This window comes from Lampris incognitus, chromosome 1 (assembly GCF_029633865.1).
Source record: "Lampris incognitus isolate fLamInc1 chromosome 1, fLamInc1.hap2, whole genome shotgun sequence".
NCBI classification, from domain to species: Eukaryota; Metazoa; Chordata; class Actinopteri; order Lampriformes; family Lampridae; genus Lampris; species Lampris incognitus.
Window position 1 is genome coordinate 153895700 of NC_079211.1, and position 27547 is coordinate 153923246.

General features: G+C 45.5%; 1 protein-coding gene across 1 annotated transcript in view; it reads left to right on the plus strand.

Moving 5' to 3' along the window:
* Nucleotides 1–513: 513 nt before the first annotated feature.
* The window catches only part of unc45b (unc-45 myosin chaperone B), a 39031-nt gene continuing 11997 nt past the window's right edge, over nucleotides 514–27547 (plus strand). Inside the window, exons 1-14 of the mRNA XM_056288126.1 lie at nucleotides 514–675; nucleotides 847–883; nucleotides 983–1158; nucleotides 1550–1639; nucleotides 1810–1977; nucleotides 2672–2837; nucleotides 4835–5005; nucleotides 5122–5293; nucleotides 5445–5745; nucleotides 6029–6123; nucleotides 6464–6605; nucleotides 6717–6857; nucleotides 13632–13759; nucleotides 15001–15067. Coding sequence (XP_056144101.1) covers nucleotides 514–675; nucleotides 847–883; nucleotides 983–1158; nucleotides 1550–1639; nucleotides 1810–1977; nucleotides 2672–2837; nucleotides 4835–5005; nucleotides 5122–5293; nucleotides 5445–5745; nucleotides 6029–6123; nucleotides 6464–6605; nucleotides 6717–6857; nucleotides 13632–13759; nucleotides 15001–15067 — 2016 coding nt within the window. The remainder of the gene's footprint in view (nucleotides 676–846; nucleotides 884–982; nucleotides 1159–1549; nucleotides 1640–1809; nucleotides 1978–2671; nucleotides 2838–4834; nucleotides 5006–5121; nucleotides 5294–5444; nucleotides 5746–6028; nucleotides 6124–6463; nucleotides 6606–6716; nucleotides 6858–13631; nucleotides 13760–15000; nucleotides 15068–27547) is intronic.

Below are 27547 nucleotides of genomic sequence, written 5' to 3' on the forward strand. Positions count from 1 at the left end.
TAGAGTCAGAGATAACATGTGCATGGCCATCTGCTACAGGACAACTTGGTCAGCAAGTGTCTGAGCAGTGAAAACGGTAAGAAAGAGATTTACTAACCTTAAGGTAGCACTGCCAGATGCACCAAACAAACAAATCAATAAATCAGTAACTCGGCGAGCCAGCCCTCAGCCTGCATGTAGAACTCTGTTGAGGAAGTACAGTAGATTGAAGAGAAAGGCAGTGTACTGTAAATCTCAAAACAGCTAGAAAGTTGTTCAGCTGGCTTTGCTTTATGCCTTCTCTGACTTGTTTGGCTTAATGTAGACGTGTGTGTAGATATATTCTGTGACTGCAGATGACATACTGCCACGGCGTGACGGCACCGAGGAAGTGATTCAGCTGTGTTTTAATGAGTGAGAAGAAACTGGCGGACAAAAAAAAGAAAAGAATGAAAAATAGACGTTGACAGGTATTTGTGAGATATACTTACCTAATGTCATTAATAATAATCACCAGTCATATTTTTCCATTAGATGGGAGAGCCGGTCCAGTTAAAAGATGAAGGCAACAAGTATTTCCAGGCAGGAGAGGTGGACAAGGCCATTGAGTGCTACACTAAAGCCTTAAAACTATGCAAGGACAAGAAGGTGTTGGCCGTCATCCACAGAAACAGATCTGCCTGCTACCTGAAGAAGGTAAACCACTCAGCAAACAAGCCACAGACACACTCAGTGTGGAAACAAACACACATTTGTACATTTATCACCCCTCTTGCATTCTGAACTTATCAAATCTATCTATCTATCTATCTATATATGCATATATATATATATATATATATATATTCATAAAAATATTTTTTTTAGGAAAACTACACCAATGCAGCGTCAGACGCATCCAAAGGTAGGGAAACAAAATACACAATGCACATTAATCAGGTCCACGAAGTCAAGCAGTCTCGTTGCAGCTAGTATATATTCATCTACATTTGCTCTGCTTCAGCCATTGACATGGATGCAGCAGATATTAAAGCCTTGTACCGGCGTTGCCAAGCTCTGGAGAAGCTGGGCAAACTGGACATGGCGTTCAAGGATGTGCAGAGATGTGCCACCCTCGAACCAAAGAACAAGACCTTTCTGGAGACGCTTCGCAGGCTGGGGGAAGAGATTCAGGCCAAGGTCAGTAGCCTATCGAGATGACGGGGTATGGCCCCTTGTGCTAAAAGAAACAATAACAGGAGACTGAGCCCACAGTGCATGTCCAGCTACTTTCTTGGTGACACTACAGCAGGTACAATGACAATTTACAGAGCAGCTTACAGGCCCCTGTGATACAACACCAGAGACCGGTGCACTAGCGCCTCCTCTGGTTGTTCGGGGCGCCTCCCGGATCAGCAGAGGGGGTGAAGCAGAGACTGGGATGGCTTGGAAGAGTAGGGTAATTGGACGGGTACAACTGGGGAGAAAAAAAGTGGGGAAGCGTTTTTAAGATGATACAGATTTGAGTATTTGTCAAACATTACTTCATATATGTAGCGGATGATCAAGCTTACACTTCCTGTCTCTACAGCTCAAAACCACATTTTCCACAGACTCCAGAGTGCAAAACATGTTTGACATCCTACTTGATGAGGAAATGGAGAAGGATAAGAGAGAAAAGGTCAGTATTCCACATTTAGAGAGCAGAGCAGTGTTATCCGCTACCGTTTCCACTGTGTGCAATTGGTGGGGAGCCTTTCTAAGGCTCATCTGTGAGTCTGTACACTGTGCTCCTCTACGCCATGAAAAGATGAGCGGTCAGGTTTTTCTTTTTCTTTCTTTCATGCTCAGGCTGCAAACAACCTGATTGTCCTGGCCAGGGAGGATGCAGGAGCCGAGAGAATCTTCCAGAACAATGGAGTGCCCCTGCTGCTAAATATGATGGAGACAGGCAAACTGGAAATGGTCCTTGCAGCTATCCGTACCTTGTCAGGAATGTGTACCGGACACAAAGCTCGGGTGAGCAGAGGGCACACAGAAACGTTCAGGAGCTAAAAACAGAACTGGGAATTGGGGGAGGGGTGACTGTGGGAATACAAGCAAATACAAGCTTGAGACATCTTCAACACTCTCAAAAAGGATTTGTAGCGGGGCGTCCAGGTAGCGTACCGGTCTATTCCGTTGCCTACCAACACGGGGATCACCGGTTCGAATCCCCCCTGTGTTCCCTCCGGCTTGGTCGGGCGTCCCTACAGACACAATTGGCCGTGTCTGCGGGTGGGAAGCCGGATGTGGGTATGTGTCCTGGTCGCTGCACTAGCGCCTCCTCTGGTCGGTCGGGGCGCCTGTTCAGGGGGGAGTGGAACTGGGGGAATAGCGTGATCCTCCCACGCGCTACATCCCCCTGGTGAAACTCCTCACTGTCAGGTAAAAAGAAGGGGCTGGTGACTCCACATGTAGGGGAGGAGGCATGTGGTAGTCTGCAGCCCTCCCCGGATCAGCAGAAGGGGTGGAGCAGAGGCCGGGACGGCTCGGAAGGGTGGGGTAATTGGCCGGAGAAAATTGTGGAGAAAAAGGGAGGAAAAACAGAAGAATTGTATTGGTTTGGCTATCACATCATGAGGGCTACGTTCCTTTTCATTTTTTTAGCCTCTTTTGTATACAAGCATGCCAAAGGTGTATCGATCATCAATGGTTCACCTCCCCTAAACAGGCGATGGCCATCATTCACATGGTGGGCATTGATAAAATGTGCAGCATCATGGCGGTTGACAATGAAGAGATTGCCCTGGCAGCATGTAACCTTTTCCAGTGCATCAATGACTCCCTCACTGGTGGAGATAAGAGGGTTTATGGGAAAGAAGAGGCTTTGGTTTTGGGTGAGAATGAGTCATCATCCATATTCTGTAACAAATTTAGCTTATCACGATACTGTCATGCATGCTCAGTAACCCAGGTGAGGAAATCACAGAAAGGTGAACCAGTTCATCTGGACACTGAGAGAAACGTTCCATCATCATCCCAGTGACCTCTCCAGTCTCACCTGACTGCAGGTGTCTCCACCCTTATGACCTGCGCTAACACGTCAGAATCAGAATCAGAAATGCTTTGCCACTTCATTTCATGGACTTGCGCACATGAAATGAAAGGAAACACCATTTCCCCCAGCGCACAGCAGTGCAACACAAAGACAAGAACACATCCAAAAACGACAAGAACACATCCATCCAAACTAACACATATCAGGAGACTGAACACCAGCCAGGATGACTGTCGGAAATGCTGGTCGGCATGGGCTAGCAGCTAGCTTAGCCTGCCCCGCTTCCGCGTCCTGTCAGACCGCCCTCAGTGTTTCCTCTTCGGGCGCAGCTCCGGTCAGGGCCCTGGTCCTTGGGCCCACAGGACGCAGCAGACCAACTTTCCTCAGCTGATCCAATGCCAGTTCTCCCAGCCAGACACCTTTGACACACCTCCCCGGACTCCACAAGACGACACTAAAAACACAGTAAAGGCTAGGCGAGGCCTCCACCAGACCGCCCTCGGTGTTATCAGAAGTGCTGATCCAGCGCCAGCTCTCCCAGCCATCAAACGAAGACAAACTTAGACGCAGATGTGGACAAAGACACTGCATGGATGGTACTGGGTGAGGCTGCCGTAAATGTGAATTCGTGTTGCCATCTTCCCATACCTAATGGATGAGGCCGCTGCAAACATGAATTTGTGCCGCCCTCTTCCCACTGCAGAGTCAGACCAGGACTCCACAGTCTACACCATCTACAGATGAGTGGCCACTCTTTCAAGGATGAGGATGTGCACATCCTTGATAGGGAGGAACGCTGGTTTGAACAGGGAGTCAAACAGACCATAATTGTGAAGAGGGAACAACCATCCCTGAACCGGGGGGGGGGGGGGGGGCTAAGAGTACATCTGTCACCATCTTACAATGCTGTGATATCAACTATTCCCCAACCCTCTGTGAACAGTACACATGGCCACTGAAACGCTAGTTAATGGTCAATTTGCATATGAAACTGGTTGTTTGTAAGGGTGGGGACACCTGTACTCACTGTATTGTTTATAAGGGTGGGGACACCTGTAGTCACTGTATTGTTTATAAGGGTGGGGACACCTGCAGTCACTGTATTGTTTATAAGGGTGGGGACACCTGCAGTCACTGTATTGTTTATAAGGGTGGGGACACCTGCAGTCACTGTATTGTTTATAAGGGTGGGGACACCTGTAGTCACTGTATTGTTTATAAGGGTGGGGACACCTGCAGTCACTGTATTGTTTATAAGGGTGGGGACACCTGCAGTCACTGTGATGTTTATAAGGGTGGGGACACCTGCAGTCACTGTATTGTTTATAAGGGTGGGGACACCTGCAGTCACTGTATTGTTTATAAGGGTGGGGACACCTGCAGTCAGGTGAGACTGAAGTGGTCAATTAGATGATGACGAAACGTTTCTCTCAATAAACGTGTCCAGATGAACTGATTCAACTTTCTGGGAGTATCATGAGACCACTTTCTATACGTGTTATATTTAGTTCACCGTATATAATCAGCATACATGCACATATATGCTGTGTGTAACTGAGAGCAATGCACCAACTCCAATTCTCTGTATGTGACCATACTTGGAGCATATAACTGAATTTTGACTTGACATTTTTTTTATAGACAACTTAAATGCCATTTTCTTTAGCTTCAGCTTATCCCCCCCCCCCACACACACACAGACAGACAGACAGACAGACAGACACACACACACACACACACACACACACACACAGACAGACACACACACAGACAGTAGAGTGATTGAAGGAAATGATGGGGGAGACAGACCCTTATGTCTCATCTGTTCCTTTGCAGATGCATCTAAAGACCTCAAGACTATTCTGCTGTCCTTGCTGGACATGGTTGCAGGTAAGAAGGTGTCTGGCCATGGCAGAGACCAGGCCTTAAACCTCCTGACCAAGAATGTGCCTCGTAAAGACAAGAAAGAACAAGACCACTCTAGGACCCTCTTCACTATTGACCAAGGTGAGTGGGAAGGTGTGGTGAGGTGCTGTATAACTGGTGGTTTTATCCACAGCCCGTTGCCGCACGTCGGATACAACTTGAATTCATCAACTGTCTTCACATGCATTATTCCCCAGGTCTGAAGAAGATCCTTAAGGTGTGTGGACAGGTTCCTGAACTACCAGACCAGCTGCCCATGACGGAGAACACACAGCTGATCGCCAGCGTGTTGCTTAGCAAACTATATGATGACCTCAAATGCGACCCAGAGAGAGACAACTTCAGGGACATTTGTGATGAATACATCAAGTGAGTCCCTCAAAGACAAGGCCTATATTTGTGTGATAACAGCACAGCCAGTCTCTCAGCTTGCTCTCTGACTGACTGATACGTACTATATCCTTGGTAATGGCAATTACTCCCCGACTCCAACGTTCCCCCTCGTCCATTCTTTTCCCAGATCCAAGTTTGACCCCAAGGACATGGACAGGAACATCCACGCCATCAACACCATTTCGGGGCTGCTGCAGGGTCCCTTTGACGTCGGTAATGCTCTGGCCGGGCATCAGGGCGTCATGGAAATGATGGTGGCACTATGCGGCTCCGAACGCGAAGTGGATCAGATGGTTGCTGTGGAGGCGCTGATCCACGCCTCCACAAAGATGAGCCGTGCCTCCTTCATCATCACCAATGGCGTGTCGCTGCTCAAGGATATCTACAAGAAAACTAAGAATGAGAAGATTAAGATCCGTGCGCTGGTGGTGAGTGTGCCACCCCGGCAGTGCATTGCTCTATGAGTTGGGGGAAGAGGGGGGGGGGCATACAAGAAAAACTATCTGACTTTCATCAGTGATAGTGAGATTACAGTACCTGATACACATGTACACCGCAGTACAAGTACAACTGCTGAAGGGAGAGAAGTTACACAAGCCAGCATTTATTCTGGAAGTCCCCTCATGTCGTGCCTTTCTATTGTCGGTGTGGTGGTCTTGTTGTGTTTGTGTTTTTGGTATGTGTGTGTGCGCCCGTGTGCCTCTTCGCCAGGGTCTCTGTAAACTGGGCTCTGCCGGTGGTGATGATTACAGCATGCGGCAGTTTGCAGAGGGCTCCACAGAGAAGCTGGCCAAGCAGTGCAGGAAGTGAGTCCCCCAGACCTGAGCTTTAGCCTTTGCAGCTTACTTAGCGTTTACACCAATGGATTCAAAATCCAGTTTTTGGCGGGTTTGTAACTGGCCAAATAAGTCTGGCTGGGAAAGTACAACATACAGACCGATCTTATCACGACGGCCATTTGAAAGAAGAACGATACACGCCGTGTTTCCTTGTTATCAGGCCATTCACTACGATGCCACATTTATACGCGCGGTGCAGGCCAAACTGCTCACATCTAAGCATTAAAACATGACCCTAGATTGCCGTCCTCCCTCCTTACATGGATGAACCTCATTCCTGTTGAACATTTCTCTCTCACGCTTTTAGGTGGCTCTGCAACCCCCAGATTGATACTAGAACAAGAAAATGGGCTATTGAGGGTCTGGCTTATCTGACAAATGATGCTGATGTGAAGGATGACTTTGTTGAAGATGAACCTGCCATGAAAGCCATGTTTGAACTGGCCAAAGTATGAACCCACACATCGATGTAGCTGCAATACGTATGTCTGGAATAGGGGCTTTTCATGATGTTCGAGGCAAAAGAAGAAGTAATCTTCCTCCTTTCTCTGTCAACACAGTCAAAGGATAAGACCATTCTGTATGCAGTGGCCTGCACCCTGGTCAACTGTACCAACAGCTACGAGAAAAAGGAAATAATCCCCGAGTTGGTCCAACTGGCCAAGTTCTCCAAGCAACATGTTCCTGAGCAACACCCCAAGGCAAGGAGACAGTAGACGTCAACGAAACTAAAGAGAGAATGCATTTTCTTAGACAGCTAACCACAGCACACGCAACAAGATGTACAGCTTCTAGCCTCCCATTCATGCTTACTATGAACATTGATAGCATTCATGCTTACTATGAACATTGATAGTGCTAATCATGAAATCTGCTGGCAAAAATCACTGATTTTATTGCATAGTTTTTTATACTTCTGCTACTACTACTATTGCTACTACTACTATTGCTACTACTACTACTACTAACAATAATAATGATTATGATACTAACACAGGCAGCACGGTGGCTCAGTGATTAGCGCACTCGCCTCACAGCAAGAAGGTCCTGGGTTCGAGCCCTGGGGTAGTCCAACCTTGGGGGTCATCCCAGGTTGTCCTCTGTGTGGAGTTTGCATGTTCTCCCCCTGTCTGCGTGGGTTTCCTCCCACAGTCCAAAGACATGTAGGCCAGGTGAATCAAAGACATGTAGGCCAGGTGAATCAAAGACATGTAGGTCAGGTGAATCAAAGACATGTAGGTCAGGTGACTCAAAGACATGTAGGCCAGGTGAATCAAAGACATGTAGGCCAGGTGATTCAAAGACATGTAGGCCAGGTGACTCAAAGACATGTAGGCCAAGTGAATCAAAGACATGTAGGCCAGGTGACTCAAAGACATGTAGGCCAGGTGAATCAAAGACATGTAGGCCAGGTGACTCAAAGACATGTAGGCCAGGTGAATCAAAGACATGTAGGCCAGGTGATTCAAAGACATGTAGGCCAGGTGACTCAAAGACATGTAGGCCAGGTGAATCAAAGACATGTAGGCCAGGTGAATCAAAGACATGTAGGCCAGGTGACTCAAAGACATGTAGGCCAGGTGAATCAAAGACATGTATGTCAGGTGACTCAAAGACATGTAGGCCAGGTGACTCAAAGACATGTAGGTCAGGTGAATCAAAGACATGTAGGCCAGGTGACTCAAAGACATGTAGGTCAGGTGACTCAAAGACATGTACGCCAGGTGACTCAAAGACATGTAGGCCAGGTGAATCAAAGACATGTAGGCCAGGTGAATCAAAGACATGTAGGCCAGGTGACTCAAAGACATGTAGGCCAGGTGAATCAAAGATATGTAGGTCAGGTGAATCAAAGACATGTAGGTCAGGTGAATCAAAGACATGTAGGCCGGGTGACTCAAAGACATGTAGGCCAGGTGACTCAAAGACATGTAGGCCAGGTGACTCAAAGACATGTAGGTCAGGTGAATCAAAGGCATGTAGGTCAGGTGAATCAAAAGACATGTAGGCCAGGTGACTCAAAGGCATGTAGGTCAGGTGAATCAAAGACATGTAGGTCAGGTGACTCAAAGACATGTAGGCCAGGTGAATCAAAGACATGTAGGTCAGGTGACTCAAAGACATGTAGGTCAGGTGACTCAAAGACATGTAGGTCAGGTGAATCAAAGACATGTAGGCCAGGTGACTCAAAGACATGTAGGTCAGGTGACTCAAAGACATGTACGCCAGGTGACTCAAAGACATGTAGGCCAGGTGAATCAAAGACATGTAGGTCAGGTGACTCAAAGACATGTACGCCAGGTGACTCAAAGGCATGTAGGTCAGGTGAATCAAAGACATGTAGGTCAGGTGACTCAAAGACATGTAGGCCAGGTGAATCGGCGGTACTAAATTGTCCCTAAGTGTGAATGTGTGTGTGTGTGTGTGTGTGTGTGTGTGTGTGTGTGTGTGTGTGTGGGCCCTGTGATGGTCTGGCGGCCTGTCCAGGGTGTCTCCCCGCCTGCCGCCCAGTCACTGCTGGGATAGGCTCCAGCATCCCATGACCTGAATCTGGATAAGCAGCTTGGATAGTGGATGGATGGATAATAATAACACATTCTATTATGAAGCACTTTTCAAAACACTCAGAAACTCAGCAAAAAGAAAAAAGTACCAAAGAAAAATCAAAATTAAGTCATAATTTGTTATTTGCTTAGACCCTTACACACAAACACACACACACACACACACACACACACACCACTTAAATAATACAGTGTCTTTCCAGCCATTGTTCTTAACTACGGTAACCATGTGCAGTATTCAGCTACAGTAACCATGTGTAGTATTCAGCTACAGTAACCATGTGTAGTATTCAGCTACAGTAACCATGTGTAGTATTCAGCTACAGTAACCATGTGCAGTATTCAGTTACAGTAACCATGTGCAGTATTCAGATACAGTAACCATGTGCAGTATTCAGTTACAGTAACCATGTGCAGTATTCAGTTACAGTAACCATGTGCAGTATTCAGCTACAGTAACCATGTGCAGTATTCAGCTACAGTAACCATGTGCAGTATTCAGTTACAGTAACCATGTGCAGTATTCAGCTACAGTAACCATGTGCAGTATTCAGTTACAGTAACCATGTGCAGTATTCAGCTAGAGTAACCATGTGCAGTATTCAGATACGGTGATCATGTGTAGTATTCAGCTACAGTAACCATGTGTAGTATTCAGCTACAGTAACCATGTGCAGTATTCAGCTACAGTAACCATGTGCAGTATTCAGCTACAGTAACCATGTGTAGTATTCAGCTACGGTAACCATGTGCAGTATTCAGCTACAGTAACCATGTGTAGTATTCAGCTACAGTAACCATGTGCAGTATTCAGCTACAGTAACCATGTGCAGTATTCAGCTACAGTAACCATGTGCAGTATTCAGCTACAGTAACCATGTGCAGTATTCAGTTACAGTAACCATGTGCAGTATTCAGCTACAGTAACCATGTGCAGTATTCAGTTACAGTAACCATGTGCAGTATTCAGCTAGAGTAACCATGTGCAGTATTCAGATACGGTGATCATGTGTAGTATTCAGCTACAGTAACCATGTGTAGTATTCAGCTACAGTAACCATGTCCAGTATTGAGCTACAGTAACCATGTGCAGTATTCAGCTACAGTAACCATGTGTAGTATTCAGTTACAGTAACCATGTGCAGTATTCAGCTACAGTAACCATGTGCAGTATTGAGCTACAGTAACCATGTGCAGTATTCAGCTACAGTAACCATGTGCAGTATTCAGCTACAGTAACCATGTGTAGTATTCAGCTACAGTAACCATGTGCAATATTCAGCTACAGTAACCATGTGTAGTATTCAGTTACAGTAACCATGTGCAGTATTCAGCTACGGTAACCATGTGCAGTATTCGGCTAAAGTAACCATATGCAGTATTCAGCTACAGTAACCATGTGCAGTATTCAGCTACGGTAACCATGTGCAGTATTCAGCTAAAGTAACCATGTGCAGTATTCAGCTACGGTAACCATGTGCAGTATTCAGCTACAGTAACCATGTGCAGTATTCAGCTACAGTAACCATGTGCAGTATTCAGCTACGGTAACCATGTGCAGTATTCAGCTACGGTAACCATGTGCAGTATTCAGCTACAGTAACCATGTGCAGTATTCAGCTACAGTAACCATGTGTAGTATTCAGCTACAGTAACCATGTGCAGTATTCAGCTACAGTAACCATGTGCAGTATTCAGCTACAGTAACCATGTGCAGTATTCAGCTACAGTAACCATGTGTAGTATTCAGCTACGGTAACCATGTGCAGTATTCAGCTACAGTAACCATGTGTAGTAATCAGCTACAGTAACCATGTGCGGTATTCAGCTACAGTAACCATGTGCGGTATTCAGCTACAGTAACCATGTGCAGTATTCAGCTACAGTAACCATGTGCAGTATTCAGTTACAGTAACCATGTGCAGTATTCAGCTACAGTAACCATGTGCAGTATTCAGTTACAGTAACCATGTGCAGTATTCAGCTAGAGTAACCATGTGCAGTATTCAGATACGGTGATCATGTGTAGTATTCAGCTACAGTAACCATGTGTAGTATTCAGCTACAGTAACCATGTGCAGTATTGAGCTACAGTGATCATGTGCAGTATTGAGCTACAGTAACCATGTGCAGTATTCAGCTACAGTAACCATGTGTAGTATTCAGTTACAGTAACCATGTGCAGTATTCAGCTACAGTAACCATGTGCAGTATTGAGCTACAGTAACCATGTGCAGTATTCAGCTACAGTAACCATGTGCGGTATTCAGCTACAGTAACCATGTGCAGTATTCAGCTACAGTAACCATGTGTAGTATTCAGTTACAGTAACCATGTGCAGTATTCAGCTACAGTAACCATGTGCAGTATTGAGCTACAGTAACCATGTGCAGTATTCAGCTACAGTAACCATGTGCAGTATTCAGCTACAGTAACCATGTGTAGTATTCAGCTACAGTAACCATGTGTAGTATTCAGCTACAGTAACCATGTGCAATATTCAGCTACAGTAACCATGTGTAGTATTCAGCTACAGTAACCATGTGCAGTATTCAGCTACAGTAACCATGTGTAGTATTCAGTTATAGTAACCATGTGCAGTATTCAGCTACGGTAACCATGTGCAGTATTCGGGCAAAAGTAACCATATGCAGTATTTAGCTACAGTAACCATGTGCAGTATTCAGCTACGGTAACCATGTGCAGTATTCAGCTAAAGTAACCATGTGCAGTATTCAGCTACGGTAACCATGTGCAGTATTCAGCTACAGTAACCATGTGCAGTATTCAGCTACAGTAACCATGTGTAGTATTCAGTTACAGTAACCATGTGCAGTATTCAGCTACAGTAACCATGTGCAGTATTCAGTTACAGTAACCATGTGCAGTATTCAGCTAAAGTAACCATGTGCAGTATTCAGCTACAGTAACCATGTGCAGTATTCAGCTACAGTAACCATGTGCAGTATTCAGCTACAGTAACCATGTGCAGTATTCAGTTACAGTAACCATGTGCAGTATTCAGCTACAGTAACCATGTGCAGTATTCAGCTACAGTAGCCATGTGCAGTATTCAGCTAGAGTAACCATGTGCAGTATTCAGATATGGTAACCATGTGCAGTATTCAGCTACAGTAACCATGTGCAGTATTCAGCTAGAGTAACCATGTGCAGTATTCAGCTACAGTAACCATGTGTAGTATTCAGCTACAGTAACCATGTGCAGTATTCAGCTACAGTAACCATGTGTAGTATTCAGCTACAGTAACCATGTGCAGTATTCAGCTACAGTAACCATGTGCAGTATTCAGCTACAGTGATCATGTGCAGTATTCAGCTACAGTAACCATGTGCAGTATTCAGCTACAGTAACCATGTGCAGTATTCAGATACGGTGATCATGTGTAGTATTCAGCTACAGTAACCATGTGTAGTATTCAGCTACAGTAACCATGTGCAGTATTCAGCTACAGTAACCATGTGCAGTATTCAGCTACAGCAACCATGTGCAGTATTCAGCTACAGTAACCATGTGCAGTATTCAGCTACAGTAACCATGTGCAGTATTCAGCTACAGTAACCATGTGCAGTATTCAGCTACAGTAACCATGTGCAGTATTCAGCTACAGTAACCATGTGCAGTATTCAGCTACAGTAACCATGTGCAGTATTCAGCTACAGTAGCCATGTGCAGTATTCAGCTACAGTGATCATGTGCAGTATTCAGCTACAGTAACCATGTGCAGTATTCAGCTACAGTAACCATGTGCAGTATTCAGCTACATGACCATGTGCAGTATTCAGCTACAGTAACCATGTGCAGTATTCAGCTACAGTAACCATGTGCAGTATTCAGCTACAGTGATCATGTGCAGTATTCAGCTACGGTAACCATGTGCAGTATTCAGCTACAGTGATCATGTGTAGTATTCAGCTACGGTAACCATGTGCAGTATTCAGCTACAGTAACCATGTGCAGTATTCAGCTACAGTAACCATGTGCAGTATTCAGCTACAGTAACCATGTGCAGTATTCAGCTACAGTAACCATGTGCAGTATTCAGCTACAGTAACCATGTGCAGTATTCAGATACAGTAACCATGTGCAGTATTCAGCTACAGTAACCATGTGCAGTATTCAGCTACAGTAACCATGTGCAGTATTCAGCTACAGTAGCCATGTGCAGTATTCAGATACAGTGATCATGTGCAGTATTCAGATACAGTAACCATGTGTAGTATTCAGCTACAGTAGCCATGTGCAGTATTCAGCTACAGTAACCATGTGCAGTATTCAGCTACAGTGATCATGTGCAGTATTCAGCTACAGTAACCATGTGCAGTATTCAGCTACAGTGATCATGTGCAGTATTCAGCTACAGTAACCATGTGCAGTATTCAGCTACAGTAACCATGTGCAGTATTCAGCTACAGTGATCATGTGCAGTATTCAGCTACAGTAACCATGTGCAGTATTCAGCTACAGTGATCATGTGCAGTATTCAGCTACAGTAACCATGTGCAGTATTCAGCTACAGTAACCATGTGCAGTATTCAGCTACAGTAACCATGTGCAGTATTCAGCTACAGTAACCATGTGCAGTATTCAGCTACAGTAACCATGTGCAGTATTCAGCTACAGTAGCCATGTGCAGTATTCAGATACAGTAACCATGTGCAGTATTCAGCTACAGTAACCATGTGCAGTATTCAGCTACAGTAACCATGTGCAGTATTCAGATACAGTAACCATGTGCAGTATTCAGCTACAGTAACCATGTGCAGTATTCAGCTACAGTAACCATGTGCAGTATTCAGCTACAGTAACCATGTGCAGTATTCAGCTACAGTGATCATGTGCAGCATAGCAGCTGTGCTGACAGTGTGGCCTGCTTTGCCGTCTGCCCACAGGACAAGAAGGACTTTATTGACAAGCGAGTGAAAAGGCTGCTGAAAGCTGGAGTCATATCAGCTCTTGCTGTCATGGTGAAAGGAGACAACTCTATCTTGACGGACCAGACCAAAGAGATGTTGGCGAGGTGAGCAAGACAGCCATTGTATAACTGTTCCATGTCTGTTTTATACTGAAATGACAACACCTTCGGGCGGCACGGTGGCGCAGCGGTTAGCATGGTCGCCTCACAGCGAGAAGGTCCTGGGTTCGAGCCCCGGGGTACTCCAACCTTGGGGGGTTGTTCCGGGTCGTCCTCTGTGTGGAGTTTGCATGTTCTGCCCGTGTCTGCGTGGGTTTCCTCCGGGTGCTCCGGTTTCCTCCCACAGTCCAAAGACATGTAGGTCAGGTGAATCGGCCGTCCTAAATTGTCCCTAGGTGTGAATGTGTGTGTGTGTGTGTGTGTGTGTGTGTGTGTGTGTGTGTGTGTGTGTGTGTGTGTGTGTGTGTGTGTGTGTGTGTGTGTGTGTGTGTGTGTGTGTGGGCCCTGTGATGGACTGGCAGCCTGTCCAGGGTGTCTCCCTGCCCACTGCCCAATGACTGCTGGGATAGGCCCCAGCATCCCGTGACTCCAATTGGGATGAGCAGCTTGGATAATGGATGGATGGACAATGCCTTCTGATATCTTTTCAAACATATTCACTGGGGGGCGTCCAGGTAGCATAGCAGTCTATTCCATTGCCTACCAACACGGGGATCACCAGTTCAAATCCCCGTGTTGCCTCCGGCTTGGTCGGGCATCCTTACAGACACAATTGGCCGTGTCTGCGGGTGGGAAGCCGGATGTGGGTATGTGTCCTGGTCGCTACAATAGCACCTCCTCTGGTCGGCCGGGGAATCTGTTCGGGGGGGAGGAGGGACTGGGGGGAATGGCGTGATCCTCCCACGTGCTACATCCCCCTGGTGAAACTCCTCACTGTCAGGTGAAAAGAAGTGGCTGATGACTCCACATGTATGGGAGGAGGCATGTGGTAGTCTGCAGCCCTCCCCGGAGCAGCAGAGGGGGTGGAGCAGCGACCGGGGTGGCTTGGAAGAGTGGGGTAATTGGCCGAATACAATTTGTGAGAAAAAAAAATCACTAGATTGATTTGACATCTTCAATCTGTGTATCAGTCCATGCCTTAAACAAATGGCATGCTGGCCACAACTACAGCCAGGCTAATGTGTAAAACATCACACGACGATCCTCACCTTGCATGCGCAGACAAAACACATCGGATGTCGGAGGGATGCAAGCCTAGACACAATCTGACTCGGACGTAACTCCATTTCTCATTTCTTGTTTCTGAAAATGCAGCGCATTTACCATGGCTTTGTTTTTGCCCTCAGGGTGTTCTTGGCATTGTCAGAAGATGCCAAAGACCGCGGGACAATAATAGCACAGGGTGGGGGAAAGGTGAGTCACCCATTTGCAAAATTTTTTACAAAAGCACCCACATGCAAACGATAAATGTTAGGTGCTGCACAAAACAGAAAACTAGTGTCAGCACACGATATCATGCTCCCACAAACACTTACTGGCATACACCAGGGCCAAAGAAGAATCACAAATAGACAAAGAAGAAGAAAAGAAGCAAGCGCTTCATGCTTGAAACATCACATGGTGGTGTGTATGCCAGTAGATGGTCATGTGAGCATTATCTCCAGACATCACATGGTGGTGTGTATGTCACTAGCTGTTCATGTGAGCATTATCTCCAGACATCACATGGTGGTGTGTATGCCAGTAGATGTTCATGTGAGCATTATCTCCAGACATCACATGGTGGTGTGTATGCCAGTAGATGGTCATGTGAGCATTATCTCCAGACATCACATGGTGGTGTGTATGCCAGTAGATGTTCATGTGAGCATTATCTCCAGACATCACATGGTGGTGTGTATGCCAGTAGATGGTCATGTGAGCATTATCTCCAGACATCACATGGTGGTGTGTATGCCAGTAGATGGTCATGTGAGCATTATCTCCAGACATCACATGGTGGTGTGTATGCCACTAGCTGTTCATGTTAGCATTATCTCCAGACATCACATGGTGGTGTGTATGTCAGTAGATGTTCATGTGAACATTATCTCCAGACATCACATGGTGGTGTGTATGCCAGTAGATGTTCATGTGAGCATTATCTCCAGACATCACATGGTGGTGTGCATTATCTCCAGACATCACATGGTGGTGTGTATGCCAGTAGATGGTCATGTGAGCATTATCTCCAGACATCACATGGTGGTGTGTATGTCACTAGCTGTTCATGTGAGCATTATCTCCAGACATCACATGGTGGTGTGTATGCCAGTAGATGGTCATGTGAGCATTATCTCCAGACATCACATGGTGGTGTGCATGCCAGTAGATGTTCATGTGAGCATTATCTCCAGACATCACATGGTGGTGTGTATGCCAGTAGATGGTCATGTGAGCATTATCTCCAGACATCACATGGTGGTGTGCATGCCAGTAGATGGTCATGTGAGCATTATCTCCAGACATCACATGGTGGTGTGTATGTCACTAGCTGTTCATGTGAGCATTATCTCCAGACATCACATGGTGGTGTGTATGCCAGTAGATGGTCATGTGAGCATTATCTCCAGACATCACATGGTGGTGTGTATGCCAGTAGATGGTCATGTGAGCATTATCTCCAAACATCACATGGTGGTGTGTATGCCAGTAGATGGTCATGTGAGCATTATCTCCAGACATCACATGGTGGTGTGTATGTCAGTAGATGTTCATGTGAACATTATCTCCAGACATCACATGGTGGTGTGTATGCCAGTAGATGTTCATGTGAGCATTATCTCCAGACATCACATGGTGGTGTGCATTATCTCCAGACATCACATGGTGGTGTGTATGCCAGTAGATGGTCATGTGAGCATTATCTCCAGACATCACATGGTGGTGTGTATGTCACTAGCTGTTCATGTGAGCATTATCTCCAGACATCACATGGTGGTGTGTATGCCAGTAGATGGTCATGTGAGCATTATCTCCAGACATCACATGGTGGTGTGCATGCCAGTAGATGTTCATGTGAGCATTATCTCCAGACATCACATGGTGGTGTGTATGCCAGTAGATGGTCATGTGAGCATTATCTCCAGACATCACATGGTGGTGTGCATGCCAGTAGATGGTCATGTGAGCATTATCTCCAGACATCACATGGTGGTGTGTATGTCACTAGCTGTTCATGTGAGCATTATCTCCAGACATCACATGGTGGTGTGTATGCCAGTAGATGGTCATGTGAGCATTATCTCCAGACATCACATGGTGGTGTGTATGCCAGTAGATGTTCATGTGAGCATTATCTCCAGACATCACATGGTGGTGTGTATGTCACTAGCTGTTCATGTGAGCATTATCTCCAGACATCACATGGTGGTGTGTATGTCACTAGCTGTTCATGTGAGCATTATCTCCAGACATCAAATGGTGGTGTGTATGCCAGTAGATGTTCATGTGAGCATTATCTCCAGACAACACATGGTGGTGTGCATGCCAGTAGATGGTCATGTGAGCATTATCTCCAGACATCACATGGTGGTGTGTATGCCAGTAGATGTTCATGTGAGCATTATCTCCAGACATCACATGGTGGTGTGTATGCCACTAGCTGTTCATGTGAGCATTATCTCCAGACATCACATGGTGGTGTGTATGCCAGTAGATGGTCATGTGAGCATTATCTCCAGACATCACATGGTGATGTGTATGTCACTAGCTGTTCATGTGAGCATTATCTCCAGACATCACATGGTGGTGTGTATGTCAGTAGATGTTCATGTGAGCATTATCTCCAGACATCACATGGTGGTGTGTATGCCAGTAGATGGTCATGTGAGCATTATCTCCAGACATCACATGGTGATGTGTATGTCACTAGCTGTTCATGTGAGCATTATCTCCAGACATCACATGGTGGTGTGTATGCCAGTAGATGTTCATGTGAGCATTATCTCCAGACATCACATGGTGGTGTGTATGTCACTAGCTGTTCATGTTAGCATTATCTCCAGACATCACATGGTGGTGTGTATGCCAGTAGATGTTCATGTGAGCATTATCTCAAGACATAACATGGTGGTGTGTATGTCACTAGCTGTTCATGTGAGCATTATCTCCAGACATCACATGGTGGTGTGTATGCCAGTAGATGTTCATGTGAGCATTATCTCCAGACATCACATGGTGGTGTGTATGTCACTAGCTGTTCATGTGAGCATTATCTCCAGACATCACATGGTGGTGTGTATATCACTAGCTGTTCATGTGAGCATTATCTCCAGACATCACATGGTGGTATGTATGCCAGTAGATGATCATGTGAGCATTATCTCGAGACATCACATGGTGGTGTGTATGCCAGTAGATGATCATGTGAGCATTATCTCCAGACATCACATGGTGGTGTGTATGCCAGTAGATGATCATGTGAGCATTATCTCCAGACATCACATGGTGGTATGTATTCCAGTAGATGTTCATGTGAGCATTATCTCCAGACATCACATGGTGGTGTGTATGTCACTAGCTGTTCATGTGAGCATTATCTCCAGACATCACATGGTGGTGTGTATGTCACTAGCTGTTCATGTGAGCATTATCTCCAGACATCACATGGTGGTGTGTATGTCACTAGCTGTTCATGTGAGCATTATCTCCAGACATCACATGGTGGTGTGTATGTCACTAGCTGTTCATGTGAGCATTATCTCCAGACATCACATGGTGGTGTGTATGTCACTAGCTGTTCATGTGAGCATTATCTCCAGACATCACATGGTGGTGTGTATGCCAGTAGATGTTCATGTGAGCATTATCTCCAGACATCACATGGTGGTGTGTATGTCACTAGCTGTTCATGTGAGCATTATCTCCAGACATCACATGGTGGTGTGTATGCCAGTAGATGTTCATGTGAGCATTATCTCCAGACATCACATGGTGGTGTGCATGCCAGTAGATGTTCATGTGAGCATTATCTCCAGACATCACATGGTGGTGTGTATATCACTAGCTGTTCATGTGAGCATTATCTCCAGACATCACATGGTGGTGTGTATGCCAGTAGATGTTCATGTGAGCATTATCTCGAGACATCACATGGTGGTGTGTATGCCAGTAGATGTTCATGTGAGCATTATCTCCAGACATCACATGGTGGTGTGTATGCCAGTAGATGTTCATGTGAGCATTATCTCCAGACATCACATGGTGGTGTGTATGCCAGTAGATGTTCATGTGAGCATTATCTGCAGACATCACATGGTGGTGTGTATGTCACTAGCTGTTCATGTGAGCATTATCTCCAGACATCAAATGGTGGTATGTATGCCAGTAGATGATCATGTGAGCATTATCTCGAGACATCACATGGTGGTGTGTATGCCAGTAGATGATCATGTGAGCATTATCTCCAGACATCACATGGTGGTGTGCATGCCAGTAGATGTTCATGTGAGCATTATCTCCAGACATCACATGGTGGTGTGTATATCACTAGCTGTTCATGTGAGCATTATCTCCAGACATCACATGGTGGTATGTATGCCAGTAGATGATCATGTGAGCATTATCTCCAGACATCACATGGTGGTGTGTATGCCAGTAGATGTTCATGTGAGCATTATCTCCAGACATCACATGGTGGTGTGTATGCCAGTAGATGTTCATGTGAGCATTATCTCCAGACATCACATGGTGGTGTGTATGTCACTAGCTGTTCATGTGAGCATTATCTCCAGACATCACATGGTGGTATGTATTCCAGTAGATGTTCATGTGAGCATTATCTCCAGACATCACATGGTGGTGTGTATGCCACTAGCTGTTCATGTGAGCATTATCTCCAGACATCACATGGTGGTGTGTATGTCACTAGCTGTTCATGTGAGCATTATCTCCAGACATCACATGGTGGTGTGTATGTCACTAGCCGTTCATGTGAGCATTATCTCCAGACATCACATGGTGGTGTGTATGTCACTAGCTGTTCATGTGAGCATTATCTCCAGACATCACATGGTGGTGTGTATGCCAGTAGATGTTCATGTGAGCATTATCTCCAGACATCACATGGTGGTGTGCATGCCAGTAGATGTTCATGTGAGCATTATCTCCAGACATCACATGGTGGTGTGTATATCACTAGCTGTTCATGTGAGCATTATCTCCAGACATCACATGGTGGTATGTATGCCAGTAGATGATCATGTGAGCATTATCTCGAGACATCACATGGTGGTGTGTATGCCAGTAGATGATCATGTGAGCATTATCTCCAGACATCACATGGTGGTGTGCATGCCAGTAGATGTTCATGTGAGCATTATCTCCAGACATCACATGGTGGTGTGTATATCACTAGCTGTTCATGTGAGCATTATCTCCAGACATCACATGGTGGTATGTATGCCAGTAGATGATCATGTGAGCATTATCTCGAGACATCACATGGTGGTGTGTATGCCAGTAGATGTTCATGTGAGCATTATCTCCAGACATCACATGGTGGTGTGTATGCCAGTAGATGTTCATGTGAGCATTATCTCCAGACATCACATGGTGGTGTGTATGTCACTAGCTGTTCATGTGAGCATTATCTCCAGACATCACATGGTGGTATGTATTCCAGTAGATGTTCATGTGAGCATTATCTCCAGACATCACATGGTGGTGTGTATGCCAGTAGATGTTCATGTGAGCATTATCTCCAGACATCACATGGTGGTGTGTATGTCAGTAGATGTTCATGTGAGCATTATCTCCAGACATCACATGGTGTTGTGTATGTCACTAGCTGTTCATGTGAGCATTATCTCCAGACATCACATGGTGGTATGTATTCCAGCAGATGATCATGTGAGCATTATCTCCAGACATCACATGGTGGTATGTATTCCAGTAGATGTTCATGTGAGCATTATCTCCAGACATCACATGGTGGTGTGTATGCCAGTAGATGTTCATGTGAGCATTATCTCCAGACATCACATGGTGGTGTGTATGTCACTAGCTGTTCATGTGAGCATTATCTCCAGACATCACATGGTGGTGTGTATATCACTAGCTGTTCATGTGAGCATTATCTCCAGACATCACATGGTGGTATGTATGCCAGTAGATGATCATGTGAGCATTATCTCGAGACATCACATGGTGGTGTGTATGCCAGTAGATGATCATGTGAGCATTATCTCCAGACATCACATGGTGGTGTGTATGCCAGTAGATGATCATGTGAGCATTATCTCCAGACATCACATGGTGGTATGTATTCCAGCAGATGATCATGTGAGCATTATCTCGAGACATAACATGGGGTGGTATGTATGCCAGTAGATGATCATGTGAGCATTATCTCCAGACATCACATGGTGGTATGTATTCCAGCAGATGATCATGTGAGCATTATCTCCAGACATCACATGGTGGTATGTATTCCAGCAGATGATCATGTGAGCATTATCTCGAGACATCACATGGTGGTGTGTATGCCAGTAGATGATCATGTGAGCATTATCTCCAGACATCACATGGTGGTGTGTATGCCAGTAGATGTTCATGTGAGCATTATCTCCAGACATCAAATGGTGGTATGTATTCCAGCAGATGATCATGTGAGCATTATCTCGAGACATCACATGGTGGTGTGTATGCCAGTAGATGATCATGTGAGCATTATCTCCAGACATCACATGGTGGTGTGTATGCCAGTAGATGTTCATGTGAGCATTATCTCCAGACATCACATGGTGGTGTGTATGCCAGTAGATGTTCATGTGAGCATTATCTCCAGACATAAAATGGTGGTATGTATTCCAGCAGATGATCATGTGAACATTATCTCGAGACATCAAATGGTGGTATGTATTCCAGTAGATGGTCATGTGAGCATTATCTCCAGACATCACATGGTGGTGTGTATGTCACTAGCTGTTCATGTGAGCATTATCTCCAGACATCACATGGTGGTATGTATTCCAGCAGATGATCATGTGAGCATTATCTCCAGACATCACATGGTGGTATGTATTCCAGTAGATGTTCATGTGAGCATTATCTCCAGACATCACATGGTGGTGTGTATGCCAGTAGATGTTCATGTGAGCATTATCTCCAGACATCACATGGTGGTGTGTATGTCACTAGCTGTTCATGTGAGCATTATCTCCAGACATCACATGGTGGTGTGTATATCACTAGCTGTTCATGTGAGCATTATCTCCAGACATCACATGGTGGTATGTATGCCAGTAGATGATCATGTGAGCATTATCTCGAGACATCACATGGTGGTGTGTATGCCAGTAGATGATCATGTGAGCATTATCTCCAGACATCACATGGTGGTATGTATTCCAGCAGATGATCATGTGAGCATTATCTCCAGACACACATGGTGGTATGTATTCCAGCAGATGATCATGTGAGCATTATCTCGAGACATCACATGGTGGTGTGTATGCCAGTAGATGATCATGTGAGCATTATCTCCAGACATCACATGGTGGTGTGTATGCCAGTAGATGTTCATGTGAGCATTATCTCCAGACATCACATGGTGGTGTGTATGCCAGTAGATGTTCATGTGAGCATTATCTCCAGACATAAAATGGTGGTATGTATTCCAGCAGATGATCATGTGAACATTATCTCGAGACATCAAATGGTGGTATGTATTCCAGTAGATGGTCATGTGAGCATTATCTCCAGACATCACATGGTGGTGTGTATGTCACTAGCTGTTCATGTGAGCATTATCTCCAGACATCACATGGTGGTATGTATTCCAGCAGATGATCATGTGAGCATTATCTCCAGACATCACATGGTGGTATGTATTCCAGTAGATGTTCATGTGAGCATTATCTCCAGACATCACATGGTGGTATGTATTCCAGCAGATGATCATGTGAGCATTATCTCCAGACATCACATGGTGGTATGTATTCCAGTAGATGTTCATGTGAGCATTATCTCCAGACATCACATGGTGGTGTGTATGCCAGTAGATGTTCATGTGAGCATTATCTCCAGACATCACATGGTGGTGTGTATGTCACTAGCTGTTCATGTGAGCATTATCTCCAGACATCACATGGTGGTGTGTATATCACTAGCTGTTCATGTGAGCATTATCTCCAGACATCACATGGTGGTATGTATGCCAGTAGATGATCATGTGAGCATTATCTCGAGACATCACATGGTGGTGTGTATGCCAGTAGATGATCATGTGAGCATTATCTCCAGACATCACATGGTGGTGTGTATGCCAGTAGATGATCATGTGAGCATTATCTCCAGACATCACATGGTGGTATGTATTCCAGCAGATGATCATGTGAGCATTATCTCGAGACATCACATGGGGTGGTATGTATGCCAGTAGATGATCATGTGAGCATTATCTCCAGACATCACATGGTGGTATGTATTCCAGCAGATGATCATGTGAGCATTATCTCCAGACATCACATGGTGGTATGTATTCCAGCAGATGATCATGTGAGCATTATCTCGAGACATCACATGGTGGTGTGTATGCCAGTAGATGATCATGTGAGCATTATCTCCAGACATCACATGGTGGTGTGTATGCCAGTAGATGTTCATGTGAGCATTATCTCCAGACATCACATGGTGGTGTGTATGCCAGTAGATGTTCATGTGAGCATTATCTCCAGACATCAAATGGTGGTATGTATTCCAGCAGATGATCATGTGAACATTATCTCGAGACATCAAATGGTGGTATGTATTCCAGTAGATGGTCATGTGAGCATTATCTCCAGACATCACATGGTGGTGTGTATGCCAGTAGATGGTCATGTGAGCATTATCTCCAGACATCACATGGTGGTATGTATGCCAGTAGATGATCATGTGAGCATTATCTCGAGACATCACATGGTGGTATGTATGCCAGTAGATGATCATGTGAGCGTTATCTAGTGTGCAGACTCCGTCTTACTGTGACACACCGATTTGGAAAACCAAAAGTTTAAAATACACAAATTGTTAGAGCTTTGCTGTAGCGAACTGTTCAGGTAGAGAAACATGGACAAGTGCAGCAAGGCCAGTGGTTTAACTGAATCTTCTAGTATACTTTTCTGTTTTAACCCACTTTGAATTCCATTACCATAGACAGTAGTCATTTACTCATTCATTGTAGAGCTCAAAAGAAAACTATTAGCTAAGTGTATTGACCAGTTTCGGTTGTAAGAAAATGTAGGGTTTCGTAAATTTATGGATATAGACTCACCGCGGGACTTTGCCAAAGACAGATATAGACCTCCAATAATGATGAAGTAAGTGCCTTCCTGAACGATGTGTGACTAGAGTGAGGGATCACAGGAAATAGAATCAGTCCATCTGGACACAACTTTATTGAGAAAACCTTTCAACTAAGTGACCTCTTCAGTCTCACCTGACTGCAGGTGTCCTACCCTTATAAACAACACGGTGAGTACAGGTGTCCCCACCCTTATAAACAATACAGTGACTGCAGGTGTCCCCACCCTTATAAACAATACAGTGACTGCAGGTGTCCCCACCCTTATAAACAATACAGTGACCGCAGGTGTCCCCACCCTTATAAACAATACAGTGACTGCAGGTGTCCCCACCCTTATAAACAATACAGTGACTGCAGGTGTCCCCACCCTTATAAACAATACAGTGACCGCAGGTGTCCCCACCCTTATAAACAATACAGTGACTGCAGGTGTCCCCACCCTTATAAACAATACAGTGACTGCAGATGTCCCCAGCCTTATAAACAATACAGTGACTGCAGGTCTCCCCAGCCTTATAAACAATACAGTGACTGCAGGTCTCCCCACCCTTATAAACAACACAGTGACTGCAGGTGTCCCCACCCTTATAAACAATACAGTGACTGCAGGTGTCCCCACCCTTATAAACAACACAGTGACTGCAGGTGTCCCCACCCTTATAAACAATACAGTGGCTGCAGGTCTCCCCACCCTTATAAACAATACAGTGACTGCAGGTGTCCCCACCCTTATAAACAATACAGTGACTGCAGGTGTCCCCACCCTTATAAACAATACAGTGACTGCAGGTGTCCCCACCCTTATAAACAATACAGTGACTGCAGGTGTCCCCAGCCTTATAAACAACACAGTGACTGCAGGTGTCCCCACCCTTATAAACAATACAGTGACTGCAGGTGTCCCCACCCTTATAAACAATACAGTGACTGCAGGTGTCCCCAGCCTTATAAACAATACAGTGACTGCAGGTGTCCCCACCCTTATAAACAATAAACTGACTGCAGATGTCCCCACCCTTATAAACAACACAGTGACTGCAGGTGTCCCCAGCCTTATAAACAATGCAGTGACTGCAGGTGTCCCCACCCTTATAAACAATACAGTGACTGCAGGTCTCCCCACCCTTATAAACAATACAGTGGCTGCAGGTGTCCCCACCCTTATAAACAATACAGTGGCTGCAGGTGTCCCCACCCTTATAAACAATACAGTGGCTGCAGGTCTCCCCACCCTTATAAACAACACAGTGACTGCAGGTTTCCCCACCCTTATAAACAATACAGTGGCTGCAGGTCTCCCCACCCTTATAAACAATACAGTGACTGCAGGTTTCCCCACCCTTATAAACAATACAGTGGCTGCAGGTTTCCCCACCCTTATAAACAATACAGTGACTGCAGGTTTCCCCACCCTTATAAACAATACAGTGGCTGCAGGTTTCCCCACCCTTATAAACAATACAGTGACTGCAGGTTTCCCCACCCTTATAAACAATACAGTGGCTGCAGGTCTCCCCACCCTTATAAACAATACAGTGACTGCAGGTCTCCCCACCCTTATAAACAACACAGTGACTGCAGGTTTCCCCACCCTTATAAACAATACAGTGGCTGCAGGTGTCCCCACCCTTATAAACAATACAGTGGCTACAGGTCTCCCCAGCCTTATAAACAACACAGTGACTGCAGGTTTCCCCACCCTTATAAACAATACAGTGACTGCAGGTATCCCCACCCTTATAAACAACACAGTGACTGCAGGTGTCCCCACCCTTATAAACAATACAGTGACTGCAGGTGTCCCCACCCTTATAAACAAGACAGTGACTGCAGGTGTCCCCAGCTTTATAAACAACACAGTGACTGCAGGTGTCCCCACCCTTATAAACAATACAGTGACTGCAGGTGTCCCCACCCTTATAAACAATACAGTGACTGCAGGTGTCCCCACCCTTATAAACAATACAGTGACTGCAGGTGTCCCCACCCTTATAAACAATACAGTGACTGCAGGTGTCCCCACCCTTATAAACAATACAGTGACTGCAGGTGTCCCCACCCTTATAAACAATACAGTGACTGCAGGTGTCCCCACCCTTATAAACAATACAGTGACTGCAGGTGTCCCCACCCTTATAAACAATACAGTGACTGCAGGTGTCCCCACCCTTATAAACAAGACAGTGACTGCAGGTGTCCCCAGCTTTATAAACAACACAGTGACTGCAGGTGTCCCCACCCTTATAAACAATACAGTGACTGCAGGTGTCCCCAGCCTTATAAACAATACAGTGACTGCAGGTGTCCCCACCCTTATAAACAATAAACTGACTGCAGATGTCCCCACCCTTATAAACAACACAGTGACTGCAGACGTCCCCAGCCTTATAAACAATGCAGTGACTGCAGGTTTCCCCACCCTTATAAACAATACAGTGGCTGCAGGTGTCCCCACCCTTATAAACAATACAGTGGCTGCAGGTCTCCCCACCCTTATAAACAATACAGTGACTGCAGGTGTCCCCAGCTTTATAAACAACACAGTGACTGCAGGTTTCCCCACCCTTATAAACAATACAGTGGCTGCAGGTGTCCCCACCCTTATAAACAATACAGTGGCTGCAGGTCTCCCCACCCTTATAAACAACACAGTGACTGCAGGTTTCCCCACCCTTATAAACAATACAGTGGCTGCAGGTCTCCCCACCCTTATAAACAATACAGTGACTGCAGGTTTCCCCACCCTTATAAACAATACAGTGGCTGCAGGTTTCCCCACCCTTATAAACAATACAGTGACTGCAGGTTTCCCCACCCTTATAAACAATACAGTGGCTGCAGGTTTCCCCACCCTTATAAACAATACAGTGACTGCAGGTTTCCCCACCCTTATAAACAACACAGTGACTGCAGGTTTCCCCACCCTTATAAACAATACAGTGACTGCAGGTTTCCCCACCCTTATAAACAATACAGTGGCTGCAGGTCTCCCCACCCTTATAAACAATACAGTGACTGCAGGTCTCCCACCCTTATAAACAACACAGTGACTGCAGGTTTCCCCACCCTTATAAACAATACAGTGGCTGCAGGTGTCCCCACCCTTATAAACAATACAGTGGCTGCAGGTGTCCCCACCCTTATAAACAACACAGTGACTGCAGGTGTCCCCACCCTTATAAACAACACAGTGACTGCAGGTTTCCCCACCCTTATAAACAATACAGTGGCTGCAGGTTTCCCCACCCTTATAAACAATACAGTGGCTGCAGGTGTCCCCACCCTTATAAACAATACAGTGGCTGCAGGTGTCCCCACCCTTATAAACAATACAGTGGCTGCAGGTGTCCCCACCCTTATAAACAATACAGTGACTGGAGGTGTCCCCAGCCTTATAAACAACACAGTGACTGCAGGTTTCCCCACCCTTATAAACAATACAGTGACTGCAGGTGTCCCCACCCTTATAAACAACACAGTGACTGCAGGTGTCCCCACCCTTATAAACAATACAGTGACTGCAGGTGTCCCCACCCTTATAAACAAGACAGTGACTGCAGGTG